Source organism: Ruditapes philippinarum, unplaced genomic scaffold, assembly GCF_026571515.1.
Source record: "Ruditapes philippinarum isolate M1 unplaced genomic scaffold, ASM2657151v2 ctg3272_1_1_1_1, whole genome shotgun sequence".
NCBI classification, from domain to species: domain Eukaryota; kingdom Metazoa; phylum Mollusca; class Bivalvia; order Venerida; family Veneridae; genus Ruditapes; species Ruditapes philippinarum.
In genome coordinates this window covers 21434-40333 of record NW_026857958.1, presented here as the reverse complement: position 1 = coordinate 40333, position 18900 = coordinate 21434, and the positions used below count along the sequence as shown (strand labels likewise).

Here is an 18900-nt window from a genome sequence, read left to right as displayed (position 1 = left end):
TATCATAACCATCCTCAATACGTTTGATGTACTTCTGTTTAACAGGAGTTGTGAGTGCACTGTCAAGAGCCTTGAGTGCTAAAACTGCACCATTGTCCTGAGAAGAACTAGGATTGGGACAATATTTTCTTCAGGTTCTGGCTGTGAACTACTGTAAGTTATTCCAGGTTTCAACATCTCCTTTGTTATCACTGTTCCATCTACTGGATAGATCCCTGAAGCTTTGAATGATTTATTACTGTTAAAGGTTTATAGAACAACTGTAGAATAATAGAAAAGCATCTTTAAGTTTCGCTGCAAAGTTTTCTTTACCTATTAGATTTCCTGGATTTGCACGGTTATGCTGCCGTACCACTTGATGCCATCTCTGCTTGAGAGGTCCAAACACACCCTTATCAAGAGGCTGCATCAGATGAGTAGCATTTGGTACTAATTGGTACTAATCTATAAAGCTCTATCCCATTACCTTTAGCATATTCAAACACTGACATGCTGATATGGCTACTTACACTATCTACAAGTAGTATCACTGGTCTTTCCTTGACAGCATGGTTGTTAAAATGTTCAAGAAAATGTTTAAAAGTTGGTGCATCCATCCAACCTTTCTTAGTGTAGGCTATTTCACTGCCTTCTACTGGCCCTGTTAGTGGATTATAACCCCTATAACCCCTTGAACCACCCCCTAATTCGCATGTAAAATCCGTTACTGACAGAAACGCTTGCTGTTCATTTTCAATAATATTTAGTGGCAATACGTATTATATCTGCAAATGCTTTTCAAAAATTATAAACAAATGAATTTTACACCAAATCATGTCAGTATTTCATTACTTTACCTGTTGTTGATCAATAGTTTTCTGTTTATTTTTTTGGAAGCGGTTAAAAACAGCGTGACGGTGACAACTTCCGGTTACCCCGTTCTGATTTGTGTAAGAAAAACTCGCTGTGTGCAATTTGAAATAAATAAAACAAAATTAACGATGGGTGGGGAATATATCACTCTTTTTGATGATATAATTGTTTTCTGTTGAAAAATGCATTTCTGGTAGAAAGGATTGCTGCCATGCTATCCGCTATACCTTAAAATCCGCTACTGCCTAAACAACTGTAGAATGTGTATAGGAGGGGTTGGGTTCATCCATGTACTATGGACAAATCTCTAGTTTTCTGTTATCTTAATTTGAGGCAAAGAAATGCCACCCACTACCAATAGTAACATGAATTCCTTTTTATCAATCTAAGAACTTCATGTATGCTACCTGTTACATTAAACAATCAAATTAAACAATCAAGTAAATCATTAGTTATTTATAGATTTTTATCATTTTTGTTCTATTTTTAGGCACAAATGATACGGAATCTCCACCTACTACCAACAGCATTAACCAATCACAATCAGGGGAGAACCAGTCTGAGATGATGGAGGATGAGAGACGTGCCATACAATTGCAATTATCCAAAATGCCAACCCCTAAGGTCAGTTGTCGTCGACCTTTATGCTGGGTTAAGGTAATATACGGCTGCTATAATGTCCTTAGCATGGCGTGCCTCTCACTGAACTTGAGGATGGTTTGAAACCTTTGATACTACCTAACTAATGCAAAAGAGGTCTTAAACATTTCAGAATATAACGAGGGTGGGGAGGGGGGGAATGGGGTTGGAGAAAAGAAAAAATGGTTGATTTAAGACTTCTTTTGCTTAATCGCCTTGGTAATGCTTATTTGTTTGAAGTGATAATTTTTACATATTCGGACATGAAGTGTGAATTTTTTTATTTTTTTTTGTGTTCTTTTAGGTCTGAGAGATATTAGATTAATATTATTAATATATTGTTTTTTTGTTTTTTTTGTATTAAACAATTATCAGATGAAATCAAAGGAGATAACATTACAGCATAATATACCCTGCATGTAGCATGGTGAATCAATTTCATTATATGTTCTGTGATTTGAAATACGATATAAATTGTATTAGGGAAATAAAAACATGATATCAGAAGATAAAACTGAACAAACGATCTCTTCACCGAATGTCTCGCAAAAATTATTATTATATGATAAAATACTATCCCTTCACAGAATATGCTGCAAAAATTATTATTATATGATAAAATACGATCCCTTCACAGAATATGCCGCAAAAATGATTATTATATAATAATATACAATATCTTCACTAAATGTGTCTCAAAAATTATTATTTTATAATATTAAATGATATCTTCATTATACCCCCGCACAACAAAGTTGTAAGGGGGTATACTGGAATCAGCTTGTCCGTCCGTCCGGCCGTCTGGCTGTCCGTCGGTTTTTTCTTGTCCGCCAAATAACTTAAGATTCCTTTGACCCTTAGTCTTCATATTTGGCATGGAGGTTAGTCATGATTAGTAGATGACCCCTATTGATTTTGAGGTCACTAGGACAAAGGTCAAGGTCACAGGGGCCTTGACTTCAAAAAGCTTGTCCGCCCAATAGCTTAAGATTCCTTTGACCTACAGTCTTCATATTTGGCATGGAGGTTAGTCATGATTAGTAGATGACCCCTATTGATTTTGAGGTCACTAGGTCAAAGGTCAAGGTCACAGGGGCCTTGACTTCAAAAAGCTTGTCCGCCCAATAACTAAAGATTCCTGTGACCTACAGACTTCATTTTTGGCATGGAGGTTAGTCATGATTATTAGATGACCCCTATTGATTTTGAAGTCACCAGGTTAAAGGTCAAGGTCACAGGGGGCCTTGACTTCAAAAAGCTTGTCCGCCCAATAACTTAAGACTCTTTTGACCTACAGTCATCATATTTGGCATGGAGGTTAGTCATGATTAGTAGATGACCCCTATTGATTTTGAGGTCACCAGGTCAAAGGTCAAGGTCACAGGGGCCTTGACTTCAAAAAGCTTGTCCGCCCAATAACTTGAGATTCCTTTGACCCATAGTCTTCATATTTGGCGTGGAGGTAAGTCATGACGAGTAGATGACCCCTATTGATTTTGAGGTCACCAGGTCAAAGGTCAAGGTCACAGAGGCCTTGACTTCAAAAAGCTTGTCCGCCTAATAACTTAAGATTCCTTTGACCTACAGTCTTCATATTTGGCATTGAGGTTAGTCATGATTAGTAGATGACCCCTATTGACTTTGAGGTCACCAGGTCAGAGGTCAAGATCACAGGGGCCTTGACTTCAAAAAGCTTGTCCGCCAAATAACTTAAGATTCCTTTGACCCACAGTCTTCATATTTGGCATGGAGGTTAGTCATGATTAGTAGATGACCCCTATTGACTTTGAGGTCACCAGGTCAAAGGTAAAGGTCACTGGGGCTGTGACTTCAAAAAGCTTGTCCGCCCAATAACTTAAGATTCCTTTGACCTACAGTCTTCATATTTGGCTTGGAGGTTAGTCATGATTAGTAGATGACCCCTATTGACTTTGAGGTTACCAGGTCAAAGGTCAAGGTCACAGGGTGTTAGTCATGATTAGTAGATGACCCCTATTGATTTTGAGGTCACCAGGTCAAAGTTCAAGGTCACAGGGACTTTGACTACAAAAAGTTTGTCCACCCGTTAACTTAAGATTCCTTTGACCCACAGGCTTCATATTTGGCATGGATGTTGATCATGACTATAAGGTGACCCCTATTGATTTTGAGGTCACTGGGTCAAAGGTCAAGGTCACAGTGACCTTGACAAAAAAAAAGCTTTTCTTCTCAATTGCTCAAGAATGTCCTGTCCGCAATGTATTGATTTTGACATTTTCACATTTGAAGCATGTAGAATACATAACTTAGCAATGTACTGGCTTAGTAACCTCAGATTTGGCAGGGAGGTTGTCTTTAAGCTCTAAATGGCCACTGTTGATTCTGACAAAGTGGTATGCGGGGGTATTCACGCCATGATAGTGGCAGTTCTAGTTATTATATAATGATATACGATATCTTCACTGAATGTGCCGCAAAAATTATTATTATTAAATAATAATATACAATATTTTCACTGAATGAGCTGCCAAATTTTTTTTTTTTAATTATGTAATAATATGATGTCCTTGAAGTGAATCAAGGAAGATATCAACTTCTTGGAGACCATTAATTTTGCTTCTAAATCTAAATTTGTATAAGATGGTGTTTTTTTTGTTTTCCAATATAAAGACAACTTGCGGAACTTTCAAGTTTTGAAAATGTTTATGTCCTCTTTCCTCATTAAATTTTACTTGTTGATAATGAATAATGATGTAGCATTAATGAAAATTAGATGTAGAAAATGTTCTAGTTTCAGTGATCGCATATAACAGAGAAAAAAAGGAATGTATTTTAAAGAAAAATCTTAGTTTTATCTCTAATTGTAAATCAAAAACAATCTTCGTCTTATGCTCATTAAAGTAACTTTTAGAAGATTTTATTTCCAAGAAATGTAATGATATATTATTCAAAATGAACATGCATTTAAAAAATGTTATTTGAAACATATCAAATGATCATCTTTCCTGTTTTGGCGCCATACTAATTAAATTATGCTGGTTGCTTTAGACAAATCAAATGCTAACAATCTATATCTTTGTTTTTTGTTTACAGGTGACAGATATAGAGTCCCGGAGTGCTTTGATTCAGCTCTCGGCCCCTGAAATAGACACAAAAGAATATGAAATAGACGTAGGAGAATTTAACTATGAGCTGTTACTGTGCGAAAAAGGACGAGACGGCAAATATAAACTCGTATACAGGTAACGAAGGGGTTTTTACACAAAAGAGTAATAAGCTCGATGAAGTTCCTAAAATTTTGTGACTTTTCTCATCTGCTGTCTGATCATGTGGCAGGTCATGTGACTAGTAACGGAAACAAAAATCATACCAATTTGACGTTAAATTCCGTTCCTATATCAGGATACAAAAAGTGGCAAAGTTCACTGAAACGTATTTAAGGTATTGATGAAAAGAAATACCTGATGTTCGATAAGAAATAAAAATTTGCTTACTAATCAAAAAAAGGTTTTTGCCATGTATTCAAAAAATCTGAAGCGTGCGCAATATTTCATGACACTAGCATAATTCAGTGAAGAATTTATGTCATCAAAAAGTCACATTATAAAATGACAGCTGTCTCACAGGGTTTGTATTTATTGTTCCTTAAATATTTAATAATTAGCCAACAATTTGTGAGAGGTCTGTTTGACATGTAAAACACATAATGTGTTAATATGTAGTAGAACAAGTTGTCAATGTGTAAGCCTTAGTTGTAACAGCTTTATCCACTGGTGTTCTATTTTTAGAAACAGATAAAGTGAACATTTGCTAAAAGATATTTCAGGAAATGAATGGAAGAGCATTAAACCTGCCTGATCCTGACAATATTTTCTCTAAGTGTAAAAATGTCAGTGCTTCTTCCAAGATACCCACTGTATGAGTTTGAATCTTGGTAAGACTTTGAATGGCTTGCCCCTCACGGTTATGAGTTAAAATCTTGTTTCGGATTCTTTCATGTGAGGAAGCCATATATCTAGCATACAGAAGGTCAGAGACGATGGTTTTACTTGGGTGCCCTGCTCATGTTAATCACTCGGCAAAGAGGGGAACCTGAGATCTTCTTTCACCAGTAAACCTTGAAAGTTGCTGTATGATCTTATAAATGTTTTTCAACAGATCTAATATTTATTTTATAAAATTTTACAGTAATATTTTACCTTTTTGTTGCAGTGGTGATGCCACAGAAATAACCTTAAAAGATCTTAAACCAGCCACAGAATACCATTTAAAGTAAGTACTACAAATTACAAAATAGAATGATACATTATCGAAAGCTTACGGAAAATTCTTTACATGCAGTATAAATTAAGAGTAAACTAGAAAGTGAAAGTTTTATGCAGTCATTTGATTAAATTTTGTTCAAGGACATACAGCCCCAGGAGAAGTTTTAAGTTAAAGCAGCTTGAAATTCAGATTCTCATGTTAAAGGGACTCAACTAAGGTGTTTTTAACAAGACAGGACTGAAAATAATATCTTAATAATCCATTGATGTAGGTCTTGACCAGTATTATGTGTGCAAAATTTCAGGTCATTTATGTACTCCGTTTTTCCAGGATAATTATTCAAATTATTCTAATTGTGAAAAATGAAACACTTTTTTTGTGAAAAGTGAAACACTTTTTCACTGGAATCATGCAAAAATACAAATTTCAATTTATTTCTGAGTATATTATCATTTGCATATCTTTCTGTTTTAAATGCTGCAGTTTATCTTTGTAGGAAATTCCAATTTTATGTTTTTTGGCTTTAAGAACTCAGTGGAGTTGCTCTCAAGGATGGTAGAAATTAATGTTCCTGTTTTGATAGATAGATATGACGGGCAACTACACATATTTTTATTTAGAAAAATCTGTTAAAGGTGGCAAACCAAATAAGTAAATAAGTAGTGAGAAAGGTTTTCTAAATATGGATAAAATTCCCATTTCATTCATAGATCCGACAATTTCCCCCCTATAAATGTGACAAAATAACATTTTCCATTATTAAAACAATGCTTTTGAAGGCGGGGTAAAAAGGAAAACCGGATTAATAGTAAAGGTGTTGTCATCATGACAGGAAGTGGCGGCTTTTAGTGCGAGACTGTTGCACCTGAATGTAAATAGTGAAAGAAATAAATTTGTGTTAGCGTGAACACAACTAAAATTGTCGTAGTAATGAAGATCACTCTCTGCATATGAATCAAGTTTATACGAGTCCATTGTGTTTTATATTCTGCTTAATGGCTTATAGGGATCAAATTTGAGATGGGTCGTGTATTATTCATGATTTTGATGTATTGTTATGTAATATTATGACAAAAAGCAGAAGATAATGCAAATTTGGTTTCTGCAGACAAAAATAAAACACAACTGAAGGCTTTTGGTTTTGTTTGTTAATGAGAATTTTAGTGACATTTAAAAAAGTATACAGAGTGGTTTTATGATGACAAACCATATAGCAGTTTTAAATATGACCGTCGTTACAGTATAAATTGTTTTTATTGCTGATGCCGATTTTCCTGTATGAATTATAAGATATATTCAGCAAAGCAACTTCTTCATTGACCCTTATACTGTATATCTTAAATGGACTTTGAATGTTGAAAAATAAAGAAGAAAAGTATATTTAATCATTTGATTATATTTCCAGAGTTTGTACAATATTGGACGATGTGCGGGGATCACCCACTGAAGCCATCAGTTTTAAAACCAGTCCCTGTGAACCAGACCAGCCCCAACACCCTAAACTACAGCAAAAATCAAAAACTTATCTTCATCTTAAATGGAATGTAAGTAACAACTGACCTTATATTGAGCGGTGTCATGACAAAACCAACAATGCGTTTGCGACCAGCATGGATCTAGACCAGCCTTTGCGCAGTCTGATCAGGATCCATGCTGTTTGCTTTTAAACCTTTTAACAAGTAGAGAAACTGATAGCGAACAGCATGGACGCAAATGCACTATGTTGGTTTTGTCGTGACGTGACTCATATCATTTCCAGTGACCCTCAGTAACAACTTATCTTACATTATTTCAGATGACCCTCTGTTGAACAATAATCTCTACATCAACAGTATATCAATAACACTTTGGTTTGCTTGTAACAGTAAAAATATCATCTCAAGGAATATACTGTTGCCCGAAGCATTAGCCAAGGGTTACAATATTTTTACAATTGTTGATGTTTATTGTTACTCACAAAACTTATGTGTTATTAATTTTATTACCCCAAACAAATACTTCATTTGGACACAGTTTCTATAGGGTTTTATTTTTCAGATTTTTAATGTGAAAAAGTACTGTTACATGTGCAATAGTACAACACTTTTAGTCACATGGTACACTTGAATTAACTGTAATAATAACTCCCATTGACCTATGGGAAATTACCATTACAAAAATAACGAGGGTTAATAATATCAGTTATTCCCTGAAATAAAACTTCACAATTAATTTAAAGGCGCATTATGCCTCAGAAACTGAAATAAGTTTTTCGTTCTTTCAAAGGGCAGACATTAGTTTTATAATGTAAGAATGGTTATGGTTTTAGTGCATGTTATATTCTTTTTCACCCGAAGGAAGAAGTACTGAATATTGAAGTTACTTGTCATAAAAGTTACGAAATTGTAAACATAGTATCAAATTTTAAATCAATATAACTTTACTAATTGCTAAACATGAAACAGAAGAAAAAGATGGTTCAGGTAATTGGCAAATAGTAACTTTTTAGAAGCTATATCATGACACCAAAAGTATAAAGTTTTTGAGAAATAAAAAAAATGAATCATTTCTGTGGCATAATATGGGCCTTTAAGCTTTGTAGAGCAATATCTCTTGGCATCAACCAACCAAAATTTTTGTCTTTTTAACAAAGAGTGTTGCTTTATAGAGGGTGCTGTTCTACAAAGGTTTCACTGTAAGTCAATCTGACTTGAATGTAATAATAATAAGACAAGAAATTCAGTTTTACTGGGAAGCTATAAAAAGCAATTTTCATAATTCTTCAATTCTGCTGATACAATTGAATTCAAGAAAGTGCCATCCATAAAAGTTAATTCAACCCACAACATCATGAAATATTAATTGATCCAGTATAATGTGGGAGCTTCAAATCATTATTTGTTCTGTGATTATATATTGACAAATGTTCATTGACTAGGATTTTATTATTTATTTAGAAGTTGTAAAGTCTTGTTTTTTTGTTTTTTTTGATATCCAGAAGAAAAGTCTGCTGCAAAAATTTTGTTGGAATTTTTAAAACTAATGCTTCCATGAAAGAAAATGGAAGTATATTGCCTTAAAAGGGAATGGCGGATGCCTGAAATCATTGCAAAATGATTGAAACCCTAAATAAGAAAGCAGTATAATATTTTGTTCCAGAATGTTGTATTCTGTTTATGTACAATATTCATGTGTGTTAAATTACAGAGACATTCCATTTTACTCACATTTTGAAAATCAACCATATTTCCCTACATAAAACAGAATTTTCAGGTATTAAATATCCAACTTTCACCCTTGACAGTATCTATTTTAACTGCCATTTTGATTGTGATATGTGTATTTGAATATGAAAAGTACATTTTCTTAGTAAATATAAATTAAATGATGTTTTAAGACAGTGTTAAAAGTTTGGTGACTCTGTGGCTCGTTGCGGATACTTTAATTCCATCAATTTCAAATAGTGAAACCATAACTACCACTACCATGTGTTGAAAAAGTAAAAAAATCAACAGTTCCTATTTTATCGAAAAACAATAAACCTAAATATATTTAATAACATTTGTTTAATGTAAAATTTTTTATTCCTATTACAGTCACCAAATGAAAATGGCTCTAAAATCTCTGCCTATATCTTGGAGTCTGAGGTTGGGGATTCCCCTGGCAATTATGTAGAAGTTTATAATGGCCTACAGAAGCAATACAGGGTGTCAAAGCTAACAGCGGCCACAAAATATACCTTTCGATTAGCAGCAATAAATAACACTGGTAAAAGGTAAGAAAAATAGATATTTGTATAGAAATGATCTGCAAAATAGCTAGAAAACGAAATATTTTTTGGGCCTTAAAAAAGAACAACAATATTTTATTTGTACAATTTTCGGCTAAAAATCACTAAAGGTTCCTTTTTGTTAACTTCACACACATATTACAAAAAAATTTCTCAAAGAAAAAAATTCAAAATTTTTTTTCACTAGTTTTTTTGGATTTTTAAAAGTTTTTACATGAATAAAGGATTAAGCAGGGTTTTAGGGGAAAAAAAAACACTGGGGGTTTTTTTTTACTGCTTTGTGTTTTTAAGAAAAAGGTAAATCAATTTAGCAAATTCCTTTTTTAACACCTTACACCCTTGAGAGTCATGTAGATTATAGAAAACTAGAGAATGTACTGTATCATGCAACTTTTCTCCCATAACTGAACAAGGCAATCCTTCAGGGAGTTGATTTTGTTGTTATAAGATTTAAAGTATAAGTGGATATTTCCTTGTATTGAAAAGGTAGCGAATTAAAAATTTCAGACATATCACTTGATATGAATAATGTATAATGCATGGATCTGTTTTCAAACTTCTCTTATGATAAAAAATGTGTAATATGTTATGTCAATTTATGAGTATTACAGAATATCGCTATATGGAAATAAGTAGTGTTCAAATATGAGCTGTGTTTTATGGTGCATTGTTTAATGCAAAAAAGGCCATTGATTGCCATTTAAAATATTTATGTCACTATAGACCCTAAAAAGAGAAGATACATGATTATATGATATTCTTCTGTCAATTTATTTTGAACTATTGGAGGGAAAATAAATACAAAACAGTTCTCATATGATACATCTATTTATTTGTTTTTTATTTTGTTACAGTGAATATAGTGAACCAGTGAGTTTTTGTACGAGCGGATCAGCCCCTTCACAACCAGATCCCCCGATGTTGTCCGAGTGTTACGTCACCGAACTAGTCATATCATGGATAAAGAGGCCCAATGATGATGAATTTGCCCTGCAAATAGATGATCAGATCTCTGTAAGTGTTTATTTATCTCTCTGAAGACAAGGGGAGGTAATGATTGATCTATGGCACGAATATAGAGCCAGACCAGGCTGCATTTTCACACAGTTTAAGATGGGACGTCCATGGCCGAGTGGTTAAAAAAATTGACTTCAGACCACTCGCCCTTTACCACTGTGCATTCAAATCCTGCTAGGGAGTTTGGATTCTTTGTCAGAGGAAGCTATCCAGCTATCTTATTGGAATGTTGGTGGTTCTACTCCGGTGCCTGCTTGAGCCTGAAATAATGCAGGGAGGGACAACTGAGGTGTTTCTCCACCAGTAAAGCCGGAAAGTGACTTAGTCACCATACAACCTTTATGATGTTGATGCAGTTAAAAGCAACCCAAAAGTTTAAGCATGGTCCTCTTAGCAGATTCTATATTGTTGGCATTTCACAATCAGTATGTCGATTGTAAGACCCTTTAAATGAACTAAAATGTTATAAATTTAAGGTAGGGAAAGTCGTCTGCTAAGTACAAAATCTTGAATTCAAAGCAGAACAAGTCAGTGTAAAAAGAAATAAATCTGTGATATTCAATTAACATAGACTGGTTGTAGAGGCTTGTCTTAATTATTGAGGTAATGTGTTACCACTTTCTGGATGTATCAGACACAAAATTTATAAAGAATGATTATGTTAAGATTTAGGTTCTAGACTACCACACCTATGCAACCTAGACAACAAGTCCTTAATTAGGATCATTTCTTTTATTTACAATGTGGTTATTACAAAATCCCAATAAATTTAGGTAATACCATATATTTTATAGTAAAAAAAAAATACTTTACAAGTTATTGCATTGGTATGTTTTGTCCTCATTATTGCAGAAAACAACAATGTGCTGGTGTCGGTTTTTGCATTGTATTGAGTGAGCAGAAAGATTTTGCCATTTATTGATCTAATTGTAGGGAAATTTTAGACTTTTCTGGCCTAATAATGTTAATAAATATAAAATCACTGTAGCACTGTCTCTCTCCTGCAGGCAGTTTCTAACTTTCATATTAGGAAGGATAATAAAGGGGAAAAAAACAGTACCAAGGCAATTAGTTATTTATGGATCAAATTTCACTGGATATTGTTTAATTTATACACATTTGATAAAATTGGTATATTATGGTCTATAAATCAAGGGTTGACTACAAAACTGCAGTAACTTATATGAAATTGAGAAGGACTTATGACAGTATTTCAGTCAGCCCGCGAAATGCAAATTATAATTGATTATTATAGTTATATTAAGCCCTCCTTAACCACAGGAAGATTTATTCTTAGTGGGAACCGCGTGTTGCATTCAACAATATGTTTTGTTTCAATAATTATCAATCTTTGTAGTATCCTGTAACATAATGTTGTATGCCGTATCTTTAAAGCTTCATGCTTCCAGATGAGCCAAATTTTTTTAAGAAAATCAAACTTGAGAAGATAAAAAAAAATTATATATAAGAAAAGTAAAACAGATTTAAGACCCAAGTTATAATTGAAAATTACATGTTATTGTACATAACCCTGAAATGACCCGAAATAACATGCAAAGTTCTTAACACGATCATGTTGCAGTGGTTCATTTTAATGTGTTTACACATTTTCATTTTCACTATGCATTATGTACTTATATGTAATAACTCTACATGTTTAACATTTCTACCTCTAATATTTACAGGGTCATGGTTTTATCCCTGTATACAATGGTCCACTGCTTTCACATAGAATACATGGCTTAAGAAGAAATAAAGAATATAAATTCAGAGTAAGTTTTTATGAAACTTTCTTGAACTAAAATCTTTTTTATTAAAGACTGGGACTTGACCTTTAGAATGTCAAGAATTACAGGGCTAGAATGTCACAAGTATATTGGGGGAGGGGGGATTCAGGTAATTTCTTAAACAAGGAAAGTATATTGGTACAAGCAAGAACAGAAAGGAATGGCTACTGGGTTATGACACCACTGAACATATATATTGCCATGCCTGGCTACTGGGTTATGACACCACTGAACATATATATTGTCATGCCTGGCTACTAGGCTATGACACCACTGAACATATATATTGCCATGCCTGGCTACTGGGTTATGACACCACTGAACATATATATTGCCATGTCTGGCTACTGGGTTATGACACCACTGAACATATATATTGCCATGCCTGGCTACTGGGTTATGACACCACTGGACATATGTATTGCCATGCCTGGCTACTGGGCTATGACACCACTGGACATATGTATTGCCATGCCTGGCTACTGGGCTATGACACCACTGGACATATGTATTGCCATGTCTGGCTACTGAGCTATGACACCACTGGACATATATATTGCCATGCCTGGCTACTGGGTTATGACACCACTGGTACATGTATATAGCCATGTCTGGCATCTTGGTTATGACACCTAAGTGCACTGATGGGAGAACTCCTATTTCAGTAGTTATCCCAATACTGCACTAAAGTGATGACTTACTCTCTTATGCCTCCAGTATTTAACCAAGATAACCAGAACAAAAGTTCCATGCTATATGCTATCATTTTGGTTTTGAAATCTCTGATACTACTGAATAACTGGTTTCAATTCAAAGAAATACAAATCTGTTTTTTAGCTCACCTGTCACAAAGTGACAGGGTGAGCTTTTGTGATCGCTTTTCGTCCGTCCGTCCGTCGTCCGTCCGTAAACTTTTACTTTAAATGGCATCTCCTCATGAACCACTAAGCCAATTTCATCCAAACTTCACAGGAACGTTCCTTTGGTGGTCACCTTTAAAAATTGTTCAAAGAATTTAATTCCATGAAGAACTCTGGTTGCCATGGCAACCGAAAGAAAAAACTTTAAATATCTTCTTTTAAAAAAACCAAAAGAGCTAGAGCTTAGATACTTGGCAAATAACATCTTCTAGTGAGTGTCTACCAAGTTTGTTCAAATAAAAGCCCTGGGGTGAAAATTGGCCCCGCCCCAGGGGTTATTGATTTTACCTATATGCATATAGTAAAAACTTAAAAATTCTTCTTTTAAAGAACCCAAAGAGCTAGAGCTAAGATATTTAGCATGAAACATCTTCTCATGAGTGTCTACCAAGTTTGTTCAAATAAAAGCCCTGGGGTCAAAATTGGCCCCGCCCCAGGGGGTCATTGATTTTCCCTATATCCATAAAGTAAAAACTTAAAAAATCTTCTTTTAAAGAACTCAAAGAGCTAGAGCTAAGATATTTAGCATGAAACATGTTCTAATGGGTGTCTACCAAGTTTGTTCAAATAAAAGCCCTGGGTTCAATATTGGCCCCGCCCCGGGGGTCATTGATTTTCCTTATATGTGTATAGCAAAAACTTAAAAAATCTTCTTTGAAAAAACCCAAATAGCTAGAGTTTAGATATTAAGCACGAAACATCTTCTAGTGAGTGTCTACAAAGGTTGTTCAAATGAAAGCCCTGGGGTCAAAATTGGGTCCGCCCCGGGGGTCATTGATTTTCCTAATATGTGTATAGCAAGAACTTAAAATATCTTCTTTGAAAAACCCAAATAGCTAGAGTTTATATATTAAGCATGAAACATCTTCTAGTAAGTGTCTACAAAGTTTGTTCAAATAAAAGCCCTTGGGTCATAACTGGCCCCACCCCAGGGGTGTCATTGTTTTTAACTATATGTGTATAGTAAAAACTTAAAAAATCTTCTTTTAAGAAACCCAATAAGCTAGAGCTTAGATGTTAAGCATGAAACATCTTATAGGTGTCTACCAAGTTTGTTCAAATAAAAGCCCTTGGTTAAAATTAGCTCTGCCAGGGTGGGGGGGGGGGGAGGTCATTGTTTTTCATTATATGTGTATGGTAAAAACTTAACACCATGAAACATCTTCTAATGGGTGTCTTCCAAGTTTGTTCAAATAAAAGCCCTGGGGTTTAAACTGGCCTCGCTCCGGGGGCCTATATATAGGTTACAACCTCAGGGCCATTATGGCCCTCTTGTCACATTTTATGTGGTAACGAGTGATAAAGCTGAAGGGTTGTTAAAGCTATAATTTATGAGTCGTATAATGTTAGTTATACGAGTTTCAACTAATCCACGCTACTCAAAACTAAGTTATATATCATAAATATTTTCATAAAAGTTAATATACTTTATTTTCCAATGTGAAATCAATTTGCTTTTACAAGAGGAATAATTGAAAGCCTTACATTGAGGTTTGGAAATCAATAATCAATGAAGAGTGTCAGATTTTGATAGTTGTATTTTGTAGATATAAGATAATCAAGTGATATAGTTCAATAAATCAATTAAATGTTTTTGAATTAACAAGTTCTTGTGACAATGTAAATTCAATATACAAATGATTAAATGGGAGAAATGTTTTTGCTCAACTATTCGACAAATATGGATGGCTGTTTTTATCACCATAATGTTGATGTTGGCATCCCTGGCATGCTTTGGTTAAGTTTTTGCTTGCAAGTTGGTATCACTCCCTAAGTAGGATTGCACAGAAAAATATGTCCTAGCTTTAAAAATGAAATATTTTGTCACCTAATTGCAATGACTGAGTAACTCCTAATAGATTGAGAAGGTATTTACCCATTACTGCACATAGGTGATTATTTTTGTTATTCAAGGACTTTTGGTAAGAAGAAGTTTATAGCACTAGTCTTTAAGACTTTACAGGGAATATTATATTATTTATCCGAGATATATAAAACATAAGTTATACTGTATTATTTTCATTTTATTTATAGTTAGCTGCAAGGAATGAGGAAGGCAATAGTAAATGGAGTGATATTGTTGCATATAAGACACTTCCTGCTCGACCCGACCCCCCTAGCAAACCTCAAATTAAGGGGAAAATTCATCCACATTATTTTAGAATCACTTGGGGTAAGTTTGCAAAAATTGTTGTATGATATTTTAGACAGAAGAATTTATTTTCAGGTAACTTCCAAATTCATGCAGGATGCCTCTATTTCATGGGAATTGTAAAGTAGGAACTATTTTCCTTGTAAAAACAAGAAACTAAAGAAGGAACTCTATTCCTTGTAAAGAAAGCACTCTATTCCTAGTAAAGAACTTTTTTGTGTAAAGAAGGAACTGTATTCTTTGTAAAGAAGTTACTCATTTCCTTGTTACAAAGGAACTCTATTCCTTGTATTTTCCTTGTAAAGAAGGAACTCTATTCTTTGTAAGGAAGGAACTCTGTTCCATGTAAAGAAGGAACTCTATCCTATGTCTTTTACTTGTAAAGAAGGAACTCTATTCCGTGCAAAGAAGGAACTCTATTCCTTGTAAAGAAGGTAACTCTATTCATTGTCTTTTACTTGTAAAGAAGGAACTCTATTCCTTGTAAAGAAGGAACTCATTTTGTAAAGAAGGAACCTTGTACAGCAGAACTCTTCCTGGTCTTTTACTTGTAAAGAAGGAACTCTATCTCTCATTTAAAAACAGGGATTTCATTTTGTTTGAAATAACCAGGTCATTATTTAAAGTACATGCCTTAGAGAGAATGATATAGTAAATATCAAAAGTAACTGAGGTGGCAGGGGCTTATTTCCAACTCTGAGATCATGATAAAACCACTGACAGAAGAAAGATCTCTACCTCTCATAAAAACAGAATATTGACAGACTGTGAGAAATTTTAATAGAATGTATCAAGTTGGATTCATGACAGCATGAAATATTAAATTCGGTAATATCTTTATAAATAATGTTTTTTGAAACTTACAATATCGATAAATCTTAATTTGAGCATCATAATTTGTATATAAAACCATAAAAATAATGTGTTACAGGATATTTAAGTCTCCACTTCTCTTGGTAGTTTTACATGTCTCAAAATTTTAATTTTATGAGTAAAACTTTTTTTTCTCCACATTTCTAGCATAGTTTTTGCCACTTTGTTTACGTATTTTCCTGGAAAATATTCTTGGCATTTCAAATCATGCATATCGTTAAATCTGGGTTTTTATTTATTAAAATGCTGGCTGTTACATTCATTTTGTTTTTGTTTATCTTATAGGTCATCCTAGGAAGAGTTTAGAAAATGGTTAATTTTGGATGTTACAATCAAATAGTATTTTTTATTTCTTTTTTTTTTTTTCTAGTCCCCCAAAAGAAAAGGTGGAGCTAAAATCAAAAATATTTGGGTGGCTAGATGATGGAAAGGTAGGTTCAGATTGTTAGCATAAAACCCTTAAAACTTAAAATGGATTTTAGGAATTCAAAGCCCCAGAAAATTTGGCACCCTGACTTTTTCCCCTTTCATTTATTTTTCAACCCGGGACATTTCCCCCCCCCGTTTTAAAAAGGGGGAAAATTTCCCACCCTAAATTTTTTGGCAGACCGGACATTCCCTTCCCTTTTTTTTTACAGGAGAAATTCCCCTTCCATTTTTTTATGGAGGGGGAATGTGACATTATACCCCGCTGTGTATAAAAAAAATCTGAAACCCATTCTTTTAAGGATAAAAGTTTTTACTCTTAACAAAAATTTTAAAGATAGAACTTTTGCAATATTATTTCACAAAGGTGATTACGTCTTTTCATTGCCGCCCCGCGAAAATAAAAAAATGATGGGAAATGTCCCGGTTTTTGAAAAAACATTTTTAAATTTATGGGAGGGGGTCCAGGAGGGGAAAATTTTGGATCCCAAATTAAAAAGCGGGCAAATTTTACACAAATTCGGGCGGGTTTTAAATTAGTATTTTTTTTTGAAAAATGTGAAAAAAAATGTGTTGCCTGCTTTGATTCCCATTTTTAAAAACAAAAATCAGAGTGCAAAAAAAATTAAGGTGGGGTGTTTGAGACACTGTTTAAGTCAGGGTGCAAAAATTTTGAAAGGTAGTTTAAAAATTTTTGGGAGTATAAAAAATTCGTTCTATTAGGGGGTTTGGGTTAGACATGTTTGTGTTTTTTAAATAATCCAGAACGGTTTTTTAAGAAGTCATTTATTTAATTTGATTGTTATTGTTTTTTAATTGGAGTTAAAAAAGATATTTTTTTTACATAAAATGCTTTCTTCCCTGGGGTCAGGAAAAATTTTATAACTTTTTTAAAATTTAAAAAGGTTTATGGTTGAAAAATTTTGTTTCTTAAATTTTGTCCAATTTGGGTTTTTCTTGTGTACCCCTGTTATTATTTTGTAACGTATCAAAAATTTGAGTTAAATTTATATTGTCTTCTTTTATTTTTCTGTCCCCATAATTAAAAGTCTAATTTTCCCTGTATTGGGAAAATTATTTACTTCAAAAAAAAGGTGCCCTTGCAAAGGGGTTTAAAGGTCTAGACTTAAAACCCCTCGCCTCGGGCTTGTGGGTTAAATCGTCAGGACTTTGGTTTTAAAAATTTAAAGGAAAAGTACCCAAGTTTGCTTTTTGAAAATTTTTGGGGGTTCAAAATTATAAAAACTTTGCCTAAAATAATGCACAAAGGGGGATTTTTCCCTTCCCCAGAAAAGCTGAAAACATCCCCGCCATAACACCTCTACTGTATTTGTGTGACGTCCCCGTAATTTATGAACATCATTTTGAGGACAATAATTTTTTTTATCTGTTGCATCATCCACCTTGGACAAAATGTTGAAATAGTTTTAAAATGTTAATTTAGTGTAACATGTGCAGAGCTACTGACCCTCTTTAGATCAAGAACCTCTTTACAACAGCCAAATAAGATCTTCCCAGACTGAGATTAAAAAAGAATGCATGCTCCGTTATGGGTCAACAATAAATAAATACTGAATGTTTGTGTGTTTTTTTTGTTAATTTCAAACTAAGATTAAACACTGAATTTAACCTCTCCAGAACAACCCAGTCTCATCAACATCCAAAATATTTGCCCACATCACAAAGGTAGTTGCTTTGCAGAGGTTATATTTGAAAGTTTTTTTCCTATTCCCGTCTGTTGTTTAAAATTTGAATTTTTTTCACTACAATTCACCGAAAAAATTGCTATTATTTTTTTAAATTCTGTGAAAATGTTTCATGTTTACTGTAATGTTTAAATTGACCGATCTTTATTTTAACTGTGGCTTATGACTTTTTGCCCCATAGCCTAGAGCTTTGAAAAATGAAATAATCTATAACTGTGACCTTTAGCTTTAGGGATAAGGAAAATTGTTTCCACTGAATGTTTATATGTAAAGAAAATGTATTAAATGTTGTAATAGAAAGGACATTAACGACTTGAGTTGGGTCTTTCCCAACAAATGTAGACATATAATTTATTTTTATTTTTTTTACGATGTGGTACATTTATTTTTCCCGTATTGTTTGCAAATAGAGTTTCCTTTTGTTTATAAATTTAAAAAAACTGTATAAGAAATCCCATTTAAAAGGGACTTGACTTAGGTCTAAAAAGCCTAAAACATAAAATTTGAATTTCTT

The 18900-nt window shown here is 33.7% G+C and overlaps 1 protein-coding gene across 1 annotated transcript; it reads left to right on the top strand.

The window, feature by feature from the left end:
* Nucleotides 1–1319: 1319 nt before the first annotated feature.
* On the top strand, nt 1320–15447 carry LOC132751615 (fibronectin type-III domain-containing protein 3a-like). The gene is made up of 8 exons (XM_060741800.1): nt 1320–1509; nt 4564–4712; nt 5683–5742; nt 7142–7280; nt 9312–9490; nt 10360–10519; nt 12208–12294; nt 15264–15447. The coding sequence occupies exons 1-8, from the start codon at nt 1417–1419 to the stop codon at nt 15426–15428; spliced, it is 1032 nt and encodes a 343-aa protein (XP_060597783.1). The 5' UTR covers nt 1320–1416; the 3' UTR covers nt 15429–15447.
* The last annotated feature ends 3453 nt before the right edge of the window (nt 15448–18900 follow it).

Bases quoted from the DNA above. Each gene is read 5' to 3' on its own strand.
- LOC132751615 (XM_060741800.1), top strand. From the start codon at position 1,417: ATGATGGAGGATGAGAGACGTGCCATACAATTGCAATTATCCAAAATG. The intron at 1,510-4,563 runs GTAATATACGGC...TTTTGTTTACAG, and splicing joins GACCTTTATGCTGGGTTAAG to GTGACAGATATAGAGTCCCG. The intron at 4,713-5,682 runs GTAACGAAGGGG...TTTTTGTTGCAG, and splicing joins AAATATAAACTCGTATACAG to TGGTGATGCCACAGAAATAA.